Raw genomic sequence first — 23,094 nt, 5'->3', positions numbered from 1 at the left:
ATTTCGATATTTTATTAACAATGAAATACAGTTTTGCAGTCCCAAAAGATAAGGAAGAATACCACTGGACTAAGAAGGAGCAAGCCGATTTCGTGGCCAACGGAAATGCAGAGTTCCATCTGTTCAGCGTTCTGCCGCCCCAAGAGGTAAGTCGGATTAGAAGCTACGACTCCGCCAAAGACCTCTGGGAAAAATTCTTGGAGCTCCACGAAGGCACCTCAGAAGCGAAGTTAGCAAGGCGGGACATCCTCCAGACTCAGCTTACAAATCTTCGGATGAACAATGGAGAGAAGGTAGCGCAACTCCAAGCGAGAATCAAAGAACTAATAACTCAACTGAACAACCTCGGAGAATTGGTAACAAACCGAGATTCGATACAGTATGCGCTCAACGCCTTCCCGAGAACGCTAGAATGGGTGTCCTTAGTAGATGCATACTACATCTCTAAGGACTTTGAGGTAAGTACGCTAGAAAACTTATTTTTTACTTTTGAACTTCACGAGTCTCGAATTGCAGAACTTAAACAAATAGAGAAGTCAAATCTCAATGTTGTCCTACAAGCCGAGATGGACGATCCCGACTCCGAAGCGTCGATCGATGAAACTGAAGAGGCGCTATTGGTAAGGAAGTTCAATAAGTTTATTAAGACTAATAAATTTAGATTGCAGTCGAGAAAGCATTAACGCAACAGAAAGACGGTCCGTTGCTACAATTACAATGAAGAAGGGCACATCAAGGATGACTGCCCAAAAATAAAGAAAAAGAACAACAAAAAGGAGAAAGGAAAGTACAAGCCAACATCCTCCAAGTATAATACCCTGAAGGCCACGTGGTTAGATTCGTCGTCCTCCGAATCTGAAGTTGAAGCCTTCTCAGGATTAGCACTAATGATCAACCATCAAATTGAAGAAGAAACTAACTCAGAGATGAGCATAGATGAAGGGGGAGAATCATCAGAAGAAAGCTACGATGAAGGGGGAGCATCAGAAATAGAGGTAAGTGAGGTACGTACTCTAAACCCGAAACAGTCTTTCCATTTTATCAAGTTCTTACAAAAGACTTAGTAAAATCAGAAAAAGAAATTGCTGATTTAAAAACACTGTTAGATAATTTACAAACAGAAAATGATATTTTGAAAATGCAAATTCAAAATTTGAAAACTGATACATGCTTAAAACCTAACAACTTTCAAAAATCAAAACTTAGAGTTTATGGAAAGTTAAGTTGGTATATTAGACAACATCAGGGACAACTTAGAAAATTTTCCAAAAATTATGTACCCCCTAAATTTTTAGTTAATCCATTAGGAAGGAACCTATATTGGATTCTCAAGTCTTATTTAGATTAAAAATTCTCTTATGTTTAGGCTTTCAGAGAAATTAAATGTTTATATTCCTTAAAAAGTTTTGTCTAGAAGTGGTTGATGATCTAATAACCAAGAAGGCCTAGTCTCTCGCCACAGCTTGGAAGCCGATTATCGAATTGAATATTTAATTGACAAACTAATAAGGTTGAAAATTAATTTAATGCTTTTAAATTCTTGTCAATTATCAAAAAATTTCATTTTTTAAAAAAATTGTTTTGAAAATGTTCAATTAACTTGAAAAATATTTTTAAAACTTGACCATTTGTACCTACTTTTTTGATGTGATCAAAGGGGGAGAGATAGGTACAAGTCTAGGGGGAGTTAATATTTTTTAAATTTTTTTTATTTTACTTAGTGTTGCAAATTCTATTATTGCAATCTTTATGCTTAAAATGTTAGTTTAGTAATTTCTTTAAATTACTACTTGTCTGTTTTTACCCTAACATGAACGGTCGACGACATTGGGGAGATGTTATACCCGTGGTTATTTCGATCAACCAAGCGAGTCGGGCTCGGTACGTCCGAAGGGCGAAAGAACTGCGGAAGAGTACACCGGTGGACAAGAAGAACGTGGGCGACGTTCGAGGGACGAGAAGCAGGGGCGGAAACCTGCTCGAGGAGAAGGCCGGAAATTGGGTTCGGGTGAGCCCTATTTTGGTTGGCCGCAATCACCCAAGCAATCAGAATTTCGGAAGAAGAAAAAGAGAAGTTGGAGGTATTTATACTATGGAGGTGGAGGGTGCCCTCCATGGTATTGAGGGCGCCCTCCATGAGCTATTGAGGGCGCCCTCAACCCAGTCTTTGTGACCGTTGGCAAGCGGATAAAGCTTTATCCGCTTATCCACCTTGGAAGCGCCCTCCATCCCTTGGGAGGCGCCTTCAACCTTAAAGATGAGATTTTCGAGGGATATAAAAGGACCCCTAGACCTAGGAATTAAACATCAACTCTTGTATTCAATTCCTAGAACGTTTGAGCTTTCTTAATGTGTAAAAGGCTTCTCCGCCTTCAGAGAAGAAGATTGTTTCTGAGCTTTTCAAGTGTCTTGGATTAACAACCACCTAGGTTGTAACCAAGTCAATCTCTTGAGTCTTTTCTCTATTTTCTGTCATTTTATTATTTTACTGTTGCATTTTTATAGTTGAAAGAACGAGGAGGGTATTTCTTATTTTTCAGGCAATTCACCTCTCCTCTCTTGTCGGCCCGTTGCGCCAACAGTGAGTACCAAACTTTGGTAGGCATATTAAATTGACCTAATTATGATAAAACTACTAGTTATACATGCATCACATTCAAGAATGGCATACATAAATATATATGCAAAATAAGCAAATAAACATGACATAGTTATGGCTCATCTACTACGATCTTCTCAAGCCAATGAGAAGATCGATAAGTCAACCTAGGGGATTGCATCTTTGCCAAGTGCTTCCTTAGTTGTGATGTGTTGTTGGCCTCCTTTTCAATCGTCGTCCAGTACTATACTAGCACATTACAAAGAAAAGAAATCTCGAGTTACATTCGAGGTGAGTATGGTGATAAGAGAAATCCTTTTATAACTTGAAGTATGAAGTTAAAAGGCAGGATACGCAGACCGTATTATAAATTTACAACACATATACACATAATCCAACCAAATTAGGTAATGGGTCATAACCATGCACCACGACAAACATCACATGTAACATATCTATGACATCATTTTATTATGATTCTGATTAATGATTTATATGGCGAAACCATACGAGGTACTAGGATTTATGATTCGTCGAATGAAATCAGATTATAGCACACATTCATATTTAACATGAAAATATGCCACAATCACTATAATTTGATCAACATAAACTGTTTCATTCTAGACAAGTCAAAATCAACACCCGTCAAAACCACCTATAAATTATTCCAAGTAAATCATAATAAACACATGTCCATTTGTTTATATCAAATATAAAAGAAGATGTAGAATGCATTCGCAAGTGGCTCTGATACCACTGTAGGGATCTTTGACGATAAACAAATTAAAACGCAACGGAAATTAATCCCTCCATAGATCCATACGATTACAGAACTACACTTGTAACTACACTAGTGAATAGGATTGTTACCTTTAATGCGTGAACAACCCTCAAAAGACTTCTAGTCCGGCCGATCTCAACTCGATTAGAATATCCATACCTCTACGATATCCACACGAGCATGTCCCTTCATTCGTCTCACGAATTCCAGAATCGGAAAGTCTCACACACCACACCTTCTTGCTAAAGATAGTTATTCAAGGTGGCTAGGTGAAGAAAAAAATCCTTTTTCTTGCTAGTGATGGGTATTTAAGGTGGTAGGGAAGAAGCCTTCTTACTAACCCTTCACCTTCTTGCTAACCCTTCATCTTCAAAAAGAACTCTTCATCTTCAAAAAGAACTATTCATCTTGACGAAGAACTCTTAGTGGGCTCTATAGTTGGGTTGAGCCTTAAATGGATTAACCAATTAATCCAATAAGTCCAAAATCCAATTAGATTAACTTATTAATCCAATAAGCTTAAGGTTTAAAACCATAAAATAAATCAATCTCCAAATCAACATGCCCTTTATGTGTGACCCATTAGGTTCTCGTAACGTTAGCAGTGTTTCTAAAATAATTTTAGATACATAAACAATGAGTGGCATACCCAGTGACGAGAATATCGAAATCCAACCTAACATGTCCATGACCATTATCTTGTATAGCTCAGTCCTTTTATCCTTGATATCTAGAGAGCATACCCAGTGGATGACTTTATAGTCCACCTTGTTACTAGTGATATTTATCGATATCAAAATATACAAGTAGGGAACCGTGGTAACTTCAGATCTAAGGACTATTATACTAATAGTCACTTATGAGAATATTTATGGCACTCATATAACGATCCATGAAACTTCTCATGGCAGGTAAATTCATTACAGATTCTCTAATATATACTCATGTGTCAACTTGATATATTATATCATGACTTGTGAGAATAAGTAATCAATTGTCATACATAATAGTCTTAACGTATTAATATTGTTCTTGTATATTAATATTTGATTAGGAATAATTAAGAATAGTGTTCTCTATATACGTCGACAGTCTCCCTCAATCAATTCAAAATTGATATCTTGTAGACTAGAACCTATTATTCTAAGGCATTATTATATTTATTCAGCTAGCACAAACATGAAGTAAATAAAATACCAAAACTTTACCTTTTATTGATAAATATAATACAATATGTCCTAAGTCAACCAACTAATGATTGGCTCTTAGGATTTATACTAATAATATTTTGATATACAATGATAAATAAGTAAAAGATAAGCAGATTACTCCAGCAAGTTGCAGTTCAAATGCTGAGCAAACTAAATTGTGATCCAACAATACTGACCTTTTCGAAGTATGTCTTTGGAGGAAGTATAACACCTCCAGCCCCCATAACTGGTTCAGCTATAAATGCAGCTATCTGAGAATAAAATGTGATAATTAGCACATTGGTCTTCAATAACAATTAAAGCTTGCACCTAGCCAGTGAGAGAGAGTTCTTTACTGTGTCTGGTCCTTCTTTTAGAATAAGATTCTCCAAGTTATTAGCTAATCGAGTTGAAAATTCCTCCTCTGTTTCACCTAATATTGGATTTGCAAAAATAAATAAATAAACAACTAGAATTTCACCATAAACATTCTTCACATATGATAGATACCAGGAAGATGGAAGCGCCAGTAGTGAGGGCAATCAGTGTGCAAAACAAACGGTGCTGGGAGATCAAACTTCTGGTGCAAAGCTGGAAGTCTGTAAATGAAGCAATAAAAAAACAAATATCAAACTTGTGCATCTATTGCTACAAAAGAGAGAATTTATATTGTAGAATATGGGAATAGAAAAAATATTGAATTCTTTTCAATAAGTGCAAATGTACTACATGTATATATATGTTAATTATAAAATTCTTTAATTTAGAACTACTAATGTGTGACTATCAATACCTAATAATCTCAATCATATGAAACACCCTAAAATTAGAGAATAACTAGTATTTATCCAACTTGCTACATAATTAGAAAGACAACTTGTTAGTAACGATAAAACAACATAAATTCATTTAAATATAGATAAGGATAAAGGAGAAGATTAAGCCCAATGACGTAAAAGGATCCATATAGCTGACCCCACTTAGTAGGATAAAAGTTTGGTTGTTGTTGTTACGTAACTAAAAAAGCTATCATAAACATAAGAGGATATCACCAATGAAGATCATAACTATGAAAATTAAAGTCGCAATTAAGCAAAGCTATGGAAATTTTGATGGAGCTGCAACTAAATATCCATTTGACCATAGACTAGTATGTGACCAACGATGTCTTTGACATCAAATCAGCAAACCAACAAAGAAAGAGGACATAAACAGAAAGGAAGAACTAGAACAAGAATGAAAAGATCTCAAGAACTAATCCTCAAGTGGACTTCTCACTAAAGTGATTATTTCATCAGAATATAATAGACCATGGGAGAAAGAAAACACTCATGAGTCATAGACGAGGAAAGAAAAGCAATCAGGGGGTCTTGGAGGAAGGAAAGCACAGCTCCACCCTTTAGTAGTCTTAATAATAAGAGAGAAGACATTTTCTCTATTCAATACTTCATGGGAGATGAGCTCAGCTTGACCATTTGCTGGATTTAGCAACATGAAAAAAAAAAGACATTTTCTGTCAGGTTTTCAATGAAGATGGATAGTACAGCCTAACACTTTGCTAGACAAGAACTAGAGGTTTTCTTTGTTGCACATATGCAACACACAAATAGGATAGAAAAGGAAATGATGAAACGTGAAGAAGGAAGAACAAAATAAAGGCTAACCGATATTTATGGAAAGAAGAAAAAAGGAGACAAATACCATAGGCTCCTTCATGAACAAAACAAACATGGAGAAATACAGAGAGAAGAATCTGAAGCTAATATTTGAAGTAGAGCTACCAGAAAAAATATATAAATATAAATCCATCATTAGAAAAAAAAAATAAACAAAGTAACCAATTTATTTCATTTGGAATCTAGAACATAGGGAAATAAATAAAAATCTAGAATATAAGGAACAATCAGTAAAAAAGGAAATCTCTCAAGCAAGACCAACGTAATCCTATCCAAGGTTCAAAATCTCGAGTCCTGCTAGGTTTCAATTTTCAAATGAATGATATTATTTCAGTATCATGTTAATGTTCCAACTGTTAGTATTAGCCCTAATACCAATTATGAGATGATTGTAAATGACACATTATTGTATCATATATCATTATTAATAAAAGGCAAAGTTAGTTATTATATTTATTTCAGTTCAGTGCCAATTGAATAAGTATGATAATGTCCTTGGGTAGTAGGTTATTATCTACAGTATATCAATTGATTGAATTGATAGTGAGATATTGTAGAGAACACTACTCTTAACTATTCATAGTCGAGCATTAATATACAAGGACAATATTAATGCCTTGAGACTAGCATGTAGGTCAACGAATGACTTGATCTCACAAGTCATGGATATGAGATATCAGGTTGACACATGGGTATATATTAAAGAATATATACTGAATGTTTCATGGATCGTTATATGAGTGTCAAAAACATTCTCATGTGACTATTGGTATGAATAGTCCTTAGACATGAAGTCACTACGGTTCCCTACATAAGGAGTTGTGTACTTTGGTATCGGCAAACGTCACCTGTAACAAGGTGAACAATAAAGTCGATCACTGGGTATGCAATGAATTATGCGGAGGGATGTGAGTGATATAGATGGGATTTATCCCTTCCATATGACGGAAGCGATATCTGTGGATCCCTTGATTAGTAGGACACAAGAAAGCATGACCATGCGCAAATGAGTCAATATGAGATATTGAGCTTATTTGATTGAGTGTGTCTACTTAGAGATCAAGAAACACAAAGGTTGATAAGAGGATGACACGGTTTATGCCTCATTGATTAACCTAGATATCAATGATAGAGGGACAAAGTCATACAAGATAATAGCCACAGACAGGTTAGGTCGGATCTTGAGCTTCTCGTCACTTGGGTAGCAATGATGCCTTGCTAGATGTCACTCATTGCTTATGTATCTAAATGTTGATTTGGGTACATTGCCAACGTTACGAGAACCTATTGGGTCACACACAAAGAACAAGTAGATTTGGAGATGGGTTCATATGATGAATCATTGGATTAGGTCTAATCCGAATTGGACTTATTAAGTTGGACTCAAGTGGATCTAATTGTTGGATTAAGTCCAATTCAAATTAGACTCAAGGAGTCAATTTGAATTAATGAAATAGTGATTCATTGAATTTGAATTGCATGAGGATTAATTGAGTAAGACTCGAGTGAATTAGACTTGAGTTAGACTCAAGTGAATTAGACTTGAGTTAGACTCAAATGAATTAGACTTGAGTTAGACTCAAGTGAGGAGACTTGAGTTAGACTCAAATGAGATTTAATGAAGATAATTATTGAATTTTCGAAATTCAATTATTCATTTCATTCAATTTTCAAAATTGAATTTGAAATGAAGAGTTACACTCATTTGAAATGAGTTACAAGTTTGGTTCTTAATGGAATGTAAATGCTCATTAAGGCTATTAATGCTAATTAAGTATTTTCATCGGATGAAAATGCTTAAGCTTTTTTCTCTTCATATTGGTGGAATTCTCTTCATTTTCTTTGCTCCTCTCCTCTTGGCCGAAATCCACCTTCAAGGTTGCTAGCACAACCTTTCTCCTTTTGTGAGTTTGTGAGACAAACGAACGTTTGTTCGTGTGGATACCGTAGAGGCGCGAACGCGAGATCGTGCTGTGATCCGAGCTGTCGGGAGTCCGTGAGCACGCACCAAAGGTATAATATCTCATGCTATGTTAGAAAACTTAGTATATGTAGGAATTTTTCTTTTCCCTTCACATGGATCTTCTGGAGGAAATAAGTTTTTCCACTGCGCGTTTGCATGTTTAGCAACCTATTTCCTTACACCAACTTGTGGTGTCAATGGCAAATTCAAGGTAGAAGGACAAACGAAAAAAAGAAAAAAAACAGATAAACAACTATATACTTAATTCAGACTTTGTGTTTCATCTTAAATAATTCAATTTTGACATTATCTTGTATAGACGCAAACTCTAAGAAAAATAATAGCGTTGTCTCAAGTCATCTTTACCTACAATACAATATACATCAACAAGATTGTTTTATCCTCACTGTTCTTCATTAGTCAAGTGTTAATACGATACAATATTCATCAACAAGATTGACATAGAGACATAGAAAACATTATTTGTGTTTAATATAAATTTTTTGTAATTTATCAAAACTATAATTTTAACCGTGCCAAGCGACACAGAATAAGATTTCAAACCATAATCATATTATAAGGAATTGACATTTTTTGTTATCATGAGCTAAAGAGTTAGATTTCACTATCTTTAGTTAATGGTAAGAAACTAAGTTCTTGTCGGATATCCTTCACAAGGTGTCATATCAATGAACCTAACCTGATAAGGGGCTTAGATACCAACTTAGGATTTGAGGATAGGGAAAAAAATGTATTGCTCAATATTTTTGGAGATAATTATTGGAAGAAACCCACTACACCAATAAGCAATACCTAATAGTCTCAATAACTTTAACATATGCTGCCAATAACTTTAACATATAACTGACCAATGAGTAAAAAGAGAAACTAGAAATTATAATGCATCATTTATATAAATTCTAATAACATAAATCATAGTAAAGTTAATAATCTGTAACTCTGTGCTAGAAGATATCTCCTACAAGAAAACTTGAACTGGTTAGTAAGTACCCAGAAAGACTAGCAGCTACCAATGTTGATCCGTGATACCTGCATAAACACAATGATTAAAGCTTCAAATCTCTTCCAGATAGGTTGGACTTTACTAGTACAATCTGCATGTCAGAAGTACTACAAAAATCACATCATACGATTTATAGCGTGCTATAATTTTCTTCTTGTTTGGCCTGCCCAATGCATTGTTATAGTACCAAACCAGCTTTACCTGAGGAAGGAATTCCCAGTCAAGCAATAGAAACTTCTACCTCATTATCTTGCATGTAACTAGTTTGAAGTTTGACCCACACATGGTAAAATAGAGATTGCATTTGCAAGGATCAAATAATCAAGATATTTTAGTAAATTTCGGAGCATACTTATTAGAAGCAGTTAGCTTGTAGGTAGTCAAACTTTAAAAAATGAAAAGAAGAGAAAAGAAAAGCATAATGTTTAGAATGAAAAGAGAGGCATTGTGATGGAGACAAGTGGCAATCTCTATTAAAAGTTTATAAACATAGAAATAAAGATTCTAAAGAACAACTATTAATTTGTCATATCTTCTAGAGGATGATAAAACTACTTGGGAAATGATATAAAGTTCATCAATTTCAAAAGAGTGAAGTCATAGTTTCAAAAGTCAAAAGTATGTCATAAATGCCCATCAATTCCAATATGTTTTTAAGTTCCAGTGCGTGAAAAATTGTAGTGTCTTTATGAGTCCTTTATGCTTCCTATGCAAGTCTTTATGAGTCCTTTATTTCCTTATGAGTCTTTAAATCCTTTATGTTCCCATGAGTCTTTATGAATCCTTTGTGTTTTCTACAAGTTCATCTAGTAGAATAAATATGCATGATGTTGTAATATTGGGATGTGAAATAGATATCAAATTTTGAGAGTTCTTTTAGATTGTGTGATGTAATCCCCATATGGTGTGATGCCTAGGAACCCTTAGGTGTGATGCCGTTTAAAATTTCGAACTATATCAGAGTTTCGATTTATGACTAGAACAATACAATTTTGATACCATATTGTGTCGTGCAGGTACAATTTTGGTACATTTTAAATATAAAATATAGTATAAGATTAAGAATTATATTATATTATATTATATTATAAAATTATACCGTGAGATTAAAAATAATCTGGTTCAAAATAAAAAAAAATATATAAGAATATATTTTATAAAATTAATTATATTATATTTATTTATTTTTAATTTTTATGGAAAAAAAATTTAGTCTAAAAAGGAAAAAAGAAAGATTCTTGTAAATTAGGAGAAATACTAAGGAACTTAAACAAATAAAAAAATTAATAAATGAAAGAGGAAATGAAGAAAAAAATAAAATAAAGAAAAAAAAAAGAGAAGGAATAGTGAAAGAGAAAAAGAAAAAAAAAATAGTAAAAAGGAAAAGAATTGGTAGAAAAGAAAATAAATATGAAAGGAGAAAGTAATTGATCCTATCTAAAATCTACGAGAAGGTGCACTGGTTCTGATGAACGGTGGTTCCGAGGAAGATGAACTCCCGGAGATCCGGAAGAGCTTCTCAACGATCCTGCGCATAGCGAGACGAGCCAACAAAGTGTTAGTGACCTAAGACCGGGGTGGGAATCTCTAGCTAAGCCCTCCAACGCTCTAAGTCAGTTCTCTCTCTTGAAGGTGGAAGAAGAAGAACAAATACAGTAATGAAAGTATGAAGAAGTAGAGTTTTGGATGCTAGAGTTGCATACCTTGCCAACGGGAAGGATTCTCCTTTTTATACCACCTCATATAACCTCCATAATCATGATGTGGTCCTGGTTTGTTAGAGTTTGTTAGAAGATGAAGTACCACTTTTGGCTTCGTGCAATAATCCTTCAAGGAATCTTTTTTTTACCCCACATGTATCTCTTTTATCGTTTATAACTCACATTCCTGATGAAATATGAATAAGAATATGTCCCCTGTAATTGAAGAAACTTCTAGAGAATATTTCCCGCCAAATTTGCCAAGCTGTAATAAAGTTGTTTACTACTTGTACACCATCCTCTGTTAAATATGTCTCGGCCGGTCATTCAAGCAGGTCGTATATATATTGAGAATACCTTTTGTTAATCATGTTTCGACCGATAATATACTATAAGCTTTATGAGGCGGAGTACCTTTAAGCTCGGTCAGGTTTTATCCGGCCAAGCGCATATAAGCACACTTGTGCTCGCTTAGCCTTCACTCGGCCGGTAATATACTAAAAGCTATATAAGGCTAAGTACCTTTAAGCTTAGTTGGGCTTTGTCCGGCCGAGCGCATATAAGCATACTTGTGCCCATTTAGCCTTCACTTGGACGGTAATATACTGAAAGCTATATAAGGCTGAGTGTCTCGCTCAGCCATATAAGCACACTTGTCTCGCTCGACCTCCACTTGGCGGTAATATACTGAAAGTTATATAAGGCTGAGTGCCTTTAAGCTCGGTCAGGCTTTGCCCGTTCGAGCGCATATGAGCACCCACTTCTTCTTCTCATCCTTGACCTCCATTTCAAGGTCGCTCGACTGGTAATACACTAAAAGCTATATAAGGCTTAGTGCCTTTAATCAATCGGGTTTTGTCCAGTCGAGCGCATATAAGCACACTTGTGCTCGCTCAGCCTTCACTCGGTCGATAATACACCAAAATCTATATAAGGCTAAGTGTCTTTAAGCTCGGTCGGGCTTTGTTCGGCCGAGCGCATATACGCATACCCTTCTTCTCATCCTTGACCTCCATTTTGAGGTCGCTCAGGTAATACACTAAAAGTTATATAAGACTTAGTGCCTTTAAGCTTGGTCGGGCTTTGTCCGGCCGAGCGCATATAAGCACACTTGTGCTCGCTCAGCCTTCACTCAACCGATAATACACTAAAAGTTATATAAGGCTAAGTGCCTTTAAGCTCGGTCGGGCTTTGCCCGACCTAGCACATATAAGCATACCCTTCTTCTCATCCTTGACCTCCATTTTGAGGAGCCGACTTATTATAACCCATATAAGTAGGAGAGAAAAAAGAAAAAAATAAAGCAAAAAAGGGAAAAGGAAGAAAAGAAACAAGGGAAATAAGAAAAAAGAAAAAAAGGCAAAAAGGGGAAAAAATAGTGGGAAAGGAAAGTAATTAATAGAAAATAAAATAAAATATAAAAAAGAAAAGAGGAAGAGATAAAAAAAAAAGGATCACATCACGGGCTCTCCACAAGTTGCAACGGCCTCGCGGCCAAGAAAGGCAATTGCAAAGCCATCGCGACCGCCACGACCTCGCATAGGACTCACAGCCACGCAAGGTCACTGCGCCCTCGCATAGGTCTTACACCCTCACTTGGCTGCAGCGAAGCCGCTGCAGGCTCATGAATACAAGGTTGGATGGATAGATAACACATCTATTCTAGTAACACAATGCTGCCTTATTTCTCTTTCTTGTGAAAATTATTGTGACTCTATTTGATGCGACATTATCACTATTAAAGTAACTCATATACTCCTTGAGGGACCTTGTTATATGATCGAAATGTGCATCATTGTGGCAAGGAGAACACATACACTTTCATGTTCAAGAACAAGAAAGTATTTGAAACCAATGCAAAGTCTTGAAATGAAGAAATAGAAGCAAGAGAAGGCAAAGAATGCTACTAATAGTGGAAATTCTCTTCACATTTTGACAAAAAAACTTATTAGGAGAGCAAAGAAAGTTCTACTATATATGTTCTTATAATCAAAGAAGTCAAAGAAGTGTATATGCTACCAAAGCTTCTTGGTTCCACTAGAAATCACTATATTATTGAATGACATTTCTGATGTGGTTCCAAAATAATTACCTAATAAGCTTCCACCAATGCATAAGATACAGCATGTTATTGATTTTGTCCAAGTTCACAACCACCCAATCTACTAGCCTATCAAATGAATCCAAGTGGTCATCTAGAATTAAAAAGGCAAGTGGATGAATTGTTGTCCATGGGTTTCATTTGGAAAAGTCTAAGCCCATGTGTTGTCCTTGCATTGTTAACACCAAAGAAAGATGTAGCTGGAGCATGTATATTGAAAGTTGTGCAATCAATAAGATCATTGTTAAATATCGATTCCCAATTCCCCACCTTGATGATATGCTGGTTGGTTCTTGCATCTTTTCAAAAATTGATTTGAAAAGTGCATATCATCGAATACGCATAAGGTCCGGATATGAATGAAGACAACTTTCAAAACTAAATATGACCTTTATGAATGTCTTGCCATGCCTTTTGGTCTTTCCAACGATTATAACACATTTATGCGCTTTATGAATCATGTATTACAATAATTTATCAAAAAGTTTTTTGTTTTTTATTTCAATCATCTCTTAATTTACAGAAAGAGTAAAGAATATCATCTTACCCATTTGCAACAAATCATGAATATTTTTGACAGAAGTTCTATATAAATTTAAAGAAATGCTTCTTTATAACTCCCTCTGTGGTATTCTTGGGTTTTATGGTGTCATCAAGAGGATTAGAAGCAGTTCCTGATAGGTAAAAGTCATCCAAGAGTGGTTGTTGCCTAGTAAACAACAAGAAGTTCAAGTTTTCATGGCTTTTCAACATTTTATAGGCGTCTCATCAAAAAGACCCATTTGTTTGGAATAACACAACTTCACCAGCTTTTCATCAAGTGAGAAAAAGATTGGTTGAAGCACCTATTCTTCGACTACCAGATTTTTTAAAGGTCTTTGAAGTGGGCATGTGATGCATCTAATATTGGAATCGAAGGCGTATTTAGTCAAGAAGGGCATCCTATTGCATATTTTAGTAAGAAATTGAATGAGGCGAAACAATAGTATTCCACTTATGATAAAGAATTTTATGCAATAGTTCAAGCTTTGTGTTATTGGTGACACTACCTCCTTCCACAAGTTTGTTTTATATTCTGATCACCAAGCTCTTGAATACATCAACTCTCATCGAAAACTAAGCAATCGACATGGGAAATGAGTCTCTTTCTTGCAAGAATATACCTTCATGATCAAACACAAATCCAGTGTTGAAACTAAAGCAACCGATGCACTTAACATAATGGTGTGTATTCTTTCTTCTATGGTTGTACAAGTAGTGGAATTTGAGCTACTCAAGAAAGACTACTCTTTTTGCAAAGATTTCAGAAATATATTTGTTGCTTTACATCATGGAAAGTTCTCATATTTTTCAGTGCATAATGATTATCTCTTTAAGGGAACCAACTTTGTTTGCCTAATACTTCTATTCATGAACAAGTGATATGGGAGTTACATATTGGAGGGGCAGCAGGTCATTTTGGAAGGCATAAAACAATGACAATAGTTGAAGATCGTTTATATTGACCTTAAGAAGGATGTGGCCAAAATTGTCTCTCGTTGTTGCATATGCCAATTATCCAAAGGAAGAAAGAAAAATATTGATTTATATATATGCCACTACCTGTGTCATACAAGCCATGGCAAGATCTAAGCATGGATTTTGTGCTTGTTTGCCTTGAATCATTATAGGACATGACTCTATATCTGTGGTGGTAGATCGATTTTCAAAAATGGTGAACTTTATCCAATGCTCAAAGACTTCATATGTTGTACACTTTGCTAAACTTTTCTTCAAGGAAGTTGTTTGTCGTCATGGGTTACCATTAACAATTGTTTCTAACCGAGATATGAAGTTAACAAGCTACATCTGGCGAACCTTATGGAAATTGAAGTTTTCTTCTTCTTTCCACACCCAAACATATGGACATACAGAACTAGTCAATAGAAGTTTAGGTGATTTACTTTGCTTCCTGGTTGGAGATCATATTACCACATGAGATCAAATTCTTCCTACAGCTGAGTTTGCATATAATAGTTCAGTGAATAGATCCAATGGACATGGCCCATTTGAAATTGTTAGAGGTATGCTTCCTAGAAAGCCAATTGATTTGGTTCCTTTACCATTGGAGGCAAGACCAAGTGTTGAAGCTGACGTTTTTAGCAAGCACATACAAGATATACATGATAATGTCAAATGGAAAATTGCTCTGAGCAATGAAAGATATAAATCACATGCTGATTTGAAAAGAAAGTTTGTTGAATTTAAGGAAGGTGATATGATTATGGTTCGTATTAGGCCAAAATGATATCCAAGAGAAGTTTATAAGAAATTTCATTCAAGGAATGTTGGTCCCTATAAAGTTAGAAAAAAAAAAGCTCTGATGCATATGTCCATGGGAATTAACAACATCTTCAACATTAAGGATCTCACCTTATATTCTAAACATGAAGATATTATGACAAGTAATGAACATAATGCTCATCTGCCATTAGTTCAAACATTGAAAGAAGAATTTGAAAATGCAATTGATCACCTAATTGTGTCAGAAAATGAAAGCAGTTATCAAAAGTATCTTGTTAAATGGAAGGCACAACCCCTTTTTGAATGCATATGGATCACTGATGATGAATTTCAACAGCTGAATCGAGATCTTTAAAAGATTCCATGCTTTTAATTCATCAGGGACGAATTTTTCTCACCCAAGGAGAGTTGATGGAGACAAGTGGCAATCTCCATTATAAGTTTATAAATGCAAAAATAAAGATTCTAAAGCACAACTATTAATTTAACATACCATGGAAGATGATAAGCCTACTTGGGAAATGATATAAAGTTCATCAATTTCAAAGGGATGAAGTCAAATTTCAACGGTCAAAAGTCAGCTATAAATATCCAACAATTCCAATATGTTTCTAAGTTCCAATGTGTGGAAAAGTATAGTGTCTTTATAAGTCCTTTATGCTTCCTATGCAAGTCTTTATAAGTCCTTTATGTTCCCTATGAGTCTTTATGAGTCCTTTATGTTCCCCATGAGTTTTTCTAAGTCCTTTGTGTTTTCTATGAATTCATCTACTAGTATAAATATGTATGCTGTTGTAATGTAGTGATATGAAATAGATATCAAGTTTTGAGAGTTCTCTTAGGTTGTGTGATGCAATCTCTCTATGGTATAATGCCTAGGAACCCTTAGGTGTGATTCCTAAGTTTCTACAATCCCTTACCACTTCATTCCAGATTTCTACTCCCCAAACCTCCCAACACTCAATCTCTTCTTGTGCTACATCACATTGCTTAAGGTTTTTGACTCTCTTGTGCTTTAGATACTATTTCGGCATCTCCATGCCAATCCAGACCCAACATGGTTGATTACAAATGAGATTAAAATAAGGTGGCTCTGGTTGACAACAAAGGGTCTCACAGGCTACAGCCTAGATGTAATGGCGATTTCTGTTTAGTGTATATAATGTGCATATCTTCTACAAGTTAATAAAATTTATAAATATCGCAATAATTAATTTATCCTGTATGCAATTGCATTCTGTTCATAAAAAAAAAGGAAAGAATTGTTTTCATTTTTGTTATTCATGGTAGTCATCAAGAAATATCAAAACAAAAAGCAAAGAATAGAATTCTTTTTGTTGGATAATCTCTAAAAGGATGAGAACCATCAAAATAATAAGGATTGTTATGCTTGTTAAACAGAGTTCTAGTTCTCAGAGAAAACATAATGGTAGGACAAGTTATGTTAATAGTTGTATTAGGGTCTGACAAAAGCAATACAGGAACTCAATATAAATTTTCAGACAGAATATAGAAGGATTGCAATATAATATAGAAGGAAATTGCAATTGTTGCTGTGTTATTCAAGCAAAATCTTAAGTTAGCGCTATTAAATACTAATGTGTACACTGAACCTGGGAATCATTGGCTTCAGAACCACTATTGGTGAAGAAGACCTTCCCCATTTTTCTTGATGTGAAGATGTCAAGAATCTCCTTCGCAAGATCCTAATCAAAAGTAACATAATATTGAAGTTCACAAAACCAAATTTTGTAAATTTAAAAACTTGAGAAAAACTTGCTGTAACAGTGGGACAAAAAGCTCAGTTAACATAGCCATTATGCTTTGCATCCATAGGAGACAACATAAAAGTATGCAAATGAAGTTACTTATTTTGGCAAAGTTAATAAGTTTATAACAATACAATGTATTAAGGGTATAAATCAATTGGCAATTAATCCACAGAGTATATTTGAGAGAATCTTGAAAATTTTACTTGAAAGAAATTAATTCATACCAAGGATGGTTTTGTGGTACGATTCCAAAAGGAATGATAGAATGGCAACTCATTCAATTGTGTGGTTGCAGCAGCTATAAGACGAGGCTCATTTCCACCTACAAAGATTTTAGTAGATATTTCAAGCACAAGAGGCACTTTAATATATTTCTATCAAACTAGTATGATTTTATATCTGATTAAATGCAAATATACATACAAAGAACAAAAAAAAGTAAGAACTTTAAGCAATGCTAGCAAAGCTTTTGAACAAAAAATGTAAAAGCTTAAAAGTACCTAAAGATGTACTCCATAATCCAGCAAGAGCATCAAGATATTTCTTCCCATTGATATCATAAACAAAAGATCCCTACAATATTTGAAAATCATCTAGTAATGGTATGCAACTATTATGCAAACTGAAGCATTTAATATCAACCATCAAGATAAGTACCAGGTAATGTATTTATTATAATATAAGGGAGGATTTTAATATCATTATCATCCAGCTACAAAATGATTGAAACCAGCAATAGAACTTGATTTCAATCTTAGCTTACTTTTTTCAAGAAGAGTACAAAAAATGTAGAATTTTATAATAAAATTAAGGATTGCCTTGGGTATGACCCTTTTGTCTTCATACAAATTCATTGTATCGTACAAAAGCATAAACTAGATATTTATGAATACTAATGATCAACTAAACACTATTTATTATTCTGTATTAGCAGAAGAACAAAAATACACAAAGTATATCCATACTCAGAAGTCAAAAGATTACATAAAGTTTGTTTGTAGTACAAATCCTGGTTAGCCAAGTCATAAGGTCAGGTGCCATTTTGTTAGGAACATACTGCATTGCCATCTTAAGGTTTAGGTATTTATTTATTGATATAGTGTCAATTTATATAAATTTCTATATTTGTAATAGTACAAACCTTATATTTCCTATGATCAAATAGCAAGGGAATAATCTTTCCAGTATATAATAAGGCATTAAAAACATCCTTAAAATAGCTGGGTACCTTGTGTTGCAGATGAAAAATGGCAGTTTATTGACTGTTCATTATGAACAGATGCCAGCATTTTCTACCCTGTGCATGATTGTTCAAGAAGCTTTGCAGCTAAAATCTCACTATTTCATGATTTCCTAATACTAGGCCAATAAGATAGGAATACAAATCCATTCCATTGATGAGATTAGAACTTTTGGAATGAGATAAGAGGGATTCCACATTTCATATGTGTCTAGATAGCACCACAAGAGTTTTGTTCATCAACTGTTTCCTACCATCAAGTACTTGGGTAATGGCCCACATGAATGCAAATAATTATTGGCATATGATATAATCCTCAATGTATGACTATACAACCATGCTGGATTCTTCTTACGCTGTCTTAACCATTGTTCAAACTCCTATTAGTTATGAAAAATCAAATTCAAAATTTGATTGTGCTTGCTTGAATATTCTTACCTACCCATTGGTGAAAAGATCAAGAAGACAATGGAGTGGGGCATATTTTAAAATATTACATACCCACCCCACTTAATTCAAGCCTTGCTCATTACCCACTCAACACTGAGTTCTCCGGCCCTCTAAAAAGAAATAATAATAACATAGATGTGTATATATATGTGAGATCAATTAATCAATAAATATGACAAAAAATTTAAAAGGGAAGCACATAAATTGAAAATTTTATATAACTAGTGTGGGTCGAGATGAACATGGCAATCAAAGCATATTAAGACAGGCCACTTGGTCATCTCGTCAGTCCCTACCCTAACCCGCAAGAAGGTAAATTTTCTAATCCATACACCCACTTCCCTCCTCTAATCCATATACATCCCACTTTAAAGTCATGGTAAATTAATATAGTTTTAGATCGGGATAGATTTTGTTGTCATCCAATAAAATTTTGCATAAGGTTTGCTTTTTCTTTAGGATTAATGTTGCATATTTGAGTGAAATTATACCCGGTGGTTATTCACCAAAGCCACTTCCTTCAAAATTAAGCTAGTAAGAACACATTTTCTCTTAAAATGGATTGTGTGTAGACTCTGTATTATTTAACTTGATATTCAGTCACAAAGGCCCATGTGGCAAGCAAAAAGCCATACAGTATTGAGCTAACTACCTCTGACTTCTCAATCACTAGGGGATGCAAGTCAGTGCTTTGCCATCCAGCAGTGAATGGAGCTAACATATCATGCCCCTTGAACCTAACAGAATTAAAGTTGAGAGTTATAAACCACTAATAACAATGGATTAGCACTATGAAGAACTAAATTTCTGCAAGATGTGAGAAACGTTATTCTTGTACTCTTTTTCTTCGGTTGTCCCAGACAGAAGAGATGCTTCTGAACTCATCATCCTTGCAGCTATTGAAGTTGCAAAAGGTACACACTTTTGAAATCTTGCATCAGTTGCGACATGCTTGATGAGTATGCCAGCCTATATATATATAAAGAAAAAACAAGGTGATTCAAAGCAAAATATTGGAAAATGGTATCCATATAGGAATTCATTGAAATAAATAATCACCTAAAGTTGATCTTAAAATCACTCTTAAGTGACCAAAATATCCTTTAAGATACATGAACATATGATGGAGCAAAAACTACGAATGACAGTCTATGGTCCACTTATGACACAAGAAATGAACCAACCAAGAGCCATGATCCAAAGAAGAGAATTGATAAGAAATAAATGGCATTAAAAGTTGTGTCTATGTGATTAATTATTTTTATCAAATGTGGTTGATGTGAACAAGATTTGATTGAAAACTAAAGGAAAAAAATCTAATGACAAAGCAACATAAACATTATAAAATAAACTTAGTCACATAAACTTGATTGTGCCTTTTCTTGTTTACAAAGAGTCCTGAAATTTGTTTCTATAAACACAATGTCTGTCCTCAGTGATAAATAATGAAAGAAATACAAAATACATATCCAAACTTCTATCTGATTACGATATTAGAGTTTGTTGATCCAATCCTCCCATAACCAACGAATTTATAATCAAGATATCATCCCCTCCATCATTGTTTTCCATCAAAACAAGTTGTTATGTTAAGCACTACCTGGAATCCATCATATCCCTTGTTCCAATTATGAGTGCCACAGCAAATAATAACTACAACATCAGAACAACCTATTGCCCAAAACCATAGCTGCCTCCCAACGGCCAACTAGGGCTGACATCTCCTTCACCAATGATGCTCTGCCAACTTAAAGGTCTCCTCATGTATAGGACAGGCACCAAAACCTCCCGATCGTAGCTTATCAACAACCTAACCAAGGCCATCTCTAAAACTGCAACACATCATTCACAGGCAAGTCTGCTACTCACCGGCCTCGCTGTGGCTGAAATCTCCTACCCGCACATTGGCCTTGTCTATGTTCGCAGTGAGAAGATCAGGATTGGGTCTCTAATTGAAACCTAATCCTGATCCTTTATTTGCCATGTTTAGATAGATTTAAAAAAGGATAGATAAATCAAAGAAAAGGTAGAAGATATCCCTACACTTTTTTAGCACCATCCTTGATAGAACTAATTACCTCTTTGGTCTAATCAAATGATGACCTACTTAAAAGGCCAAGTTTTTGGAAATGTATTGCAAGGGAGAACACCAGACCAATAAAGGAAATCAAAAACACTGGAAAATGAAATATAGAAAACCTCATAAAATGGAAAGTTGCAAATAGCAAGATTATCACATTGATTTGAAACACAAACACAATCCTTATCGCAATGGAACTATGTGACTTCACTATTGCCTTTAAGTATTGGGTCATCTTGCTAGAAGATATATAATATGTGTTGTCAAACAAGTCAACCTGTGGCGGGCGGGCCAACCCGTGACGGGGTGGGCTAACCTGCCAAAATCCATCATATGGCAGGGCAGGGTCGGCCCGCCATCTTAGCAGGTTGGGAAATCCCGAAACCAACCCAACTCAAGGTGGGTTAGGCGAGCCAACCCACAAGCCCGTCAAAAAATTATATATATATATATATATATATATAGAAAAGGTTGAAAAATTTTAACCTAAACTTCACCAAAACGCGTGCGGGGCAATTTCATCTTAAAGAGATAGAGTCCAACTCTAGCCTCAACTTCACCAAAACATCGTTATACCGTTATTCTGTCTGGGCTCAGATTGCACCACTGCTAAATCCAACAACTCCCGGTGAGTCTTTTGATGTGTGTTATTCTTTACAGAGTTGACCACATCATGAGAAGCAAGGACGGAGCCACATTAATGCCTACTCGCCTAATCGGGCCTTAGTCCGGGGGCCCGACAGCATTGAAAAGGAGACAAGCTCGGATGTATGACGAGAGAAATGAAAAAAACATGAGAGAAAGAGGAAGGGAGCCCAGGGTGACAGCGTAGGCGCTCATGGCCCACAACCTGGGATCAGCCCAGGTGTAGATCACCCAGGATCAGCCCGGGTGTAGAAGATCGCCCGAGCTGGCTCCACCATTGACGAAGAAAGCTTCGACGTCATCGCTCCATGGTGCAGGGTAGATTTCTGCCGCATATGAATTGTAGGATTCTCACAACGATACATCAGAGTGCCATAAGAGTATTACGCGGCGCATTTATTTTAAGCGAAAATATCATCAAAATCCGAAATACACTGAACCAAAAACATAACATCCAAAGAAGATGATCTATGCGCAAGTACCCAAGTGTAACTCGGGCAAGAAGACATTTTTCGTTCCTTTTCCTTCACAAACATTCGGAGAAGGAAAACCCCTAATACTAGATTTAACACAAAGAGGAAAACACAAGTAAAAAAAACAAAGCAACTGCAGCATACACTTGATCGAATGTAACAGAGGAGTTTGAGGATTAAGCACTACCAACCTTGGATAAATCGCCCCGATGAAGAATTCTCGCCATGATCTCAAATCAAACCGCGCTCCGATTCCAGGTGAAAAACAAAATACTAGCCTTGGAGCTATTATATATCTCCCTGAAAAGTTGGTGGAGTTTCTCATCGGCAATGGAGCCTGCGTCGCGGCCAACTCGGTCAGGTGAGGGCCTACCGTCTCATGAATGATGAGAGGGTATGATGGTAATTTTCATGCGGTCACGCGGGGTGTGTACGTTTGGCCGTCTCCGACTCAGCGAATTATTTTTCTTTATTTTATTCTGCAAAATAAATTATTGGTTGAGAGGGTGAGTGGAATATGACGTCGTGTAAATGGAGGGGCCCACGTGCATTTGCAAGTAACTAATTAATCTAATTCATTCCTAACCTATTTTTTTAATTTTTTTATTTTTTACCAAAAGGAGATCAAGTTCCTTTATTTATCTTTAAAAAACATTTTAATTTTAAAACTATAAAAAAAAAAATCAAAAATAGTATTATTCCCTTCCTATCCCTCCCACTAATCGTCTAAATCTCATTTCTTTCTTCTAATGCATCCCCTCTTTCCAAATTAAAATAGTATGATATATTATCATATCAAGCTCACAATGGCCCGATATTTTTCCATATCAAGCTTATTCTGAACTTGATATTTTCCATATTAAGCTCAGGATGGGACTGATATGAAAAATATCAGGCCCAGCTTGAGTATGATATTTTTTATATCAAGCTCACACTAAGTTTAATATTTTTCCATATCATGCATGTTGAGCCTCATATAGAAAATATTAGGTTCACGTTGGGCTTAATATGGTCTAATATCAGGTCCAGTATAGGTCTAATATTTTTCCATATCATATTCATGTATTGAAAAATAATATGAGATTTGACGGAAATAGTAGGAAAGGAATAACAC

General features: G+C 35.3%; 1 protein-coding gene across 1 annotated transcript in view; it reads right to left on the bottom strand.

The window, feature by feature from the left end:
• The window catches only part of LOC121984466 (probable gamma-aminobutyrate transaminase 3, mitochondrial), a 42,294-nt gene extending 19,978 nt beyond the window's left edge, over positions 1-22,316 (bottom strand). The window contains exons 1-11 of the mRNA XM_042537399.1: positions 22,172-22,316; positions 19,621-19,751; positions 19,435-19,519; positions 17,593-17,665; positions 17,317-17,414; positions 16,934-17,026; positions 9,364-9,437; positions 9,224-9,262; positions 5,084-5,172; positions 4,930-5,006; positions 4,771-4,845 (exon numbers count right to left, since the gene is read on the bottom strand). Of these exons, the coding sequence (XP_042393333.1) occupies positions 4,771-4,845; positions 4,930-5,006; positions 5,084-5,172; positions 9,224-9,262; positions 9,364-9,437; positions 16,934-17,026; positions 17,317-17,414; positions 17,593-17,665; positions 19,435-19,519; positions 19,621-19,751; positions 22,172-22,207 (870 nt within the window). The 5' untranslated portion in view covers positions 22,208-22,316. The remainder of the gene's footprint in view (positions 1-4,770; positions 4,846-4,929; positions 5,007-5,083; positions 5,173-9,223; positions 9,263-9,363; positions 9,438-16,933; positions 17,027-17,316; positions 17,415-17,592; positions 17,666-19,434; positions 19,520-19,620; positions 19,752-22,171) is intronic.
• Positions 22,317-23,094: the final 778 nt, after the last annotated feature.

This window comes from Zingiber officinale, chromosome 5B (assembly GCF_018446385.1).
Source record: "Zingiber officinale cultivar Zhangliang chromosome 5B, Zo_v1.1, whole genome shotgun sequence".
Classification (NCBI taxonomy): domain Eukaryota; kingdom Viridiplantae; phylum Streptophyta; class Magnoliopsida; order Zingiberales; family Zingiberaceae; genus Zingiber; species Zingiber officinale.
This window is presented reverse-complemented; position numbering and strand designations above follow the sequence as displayed.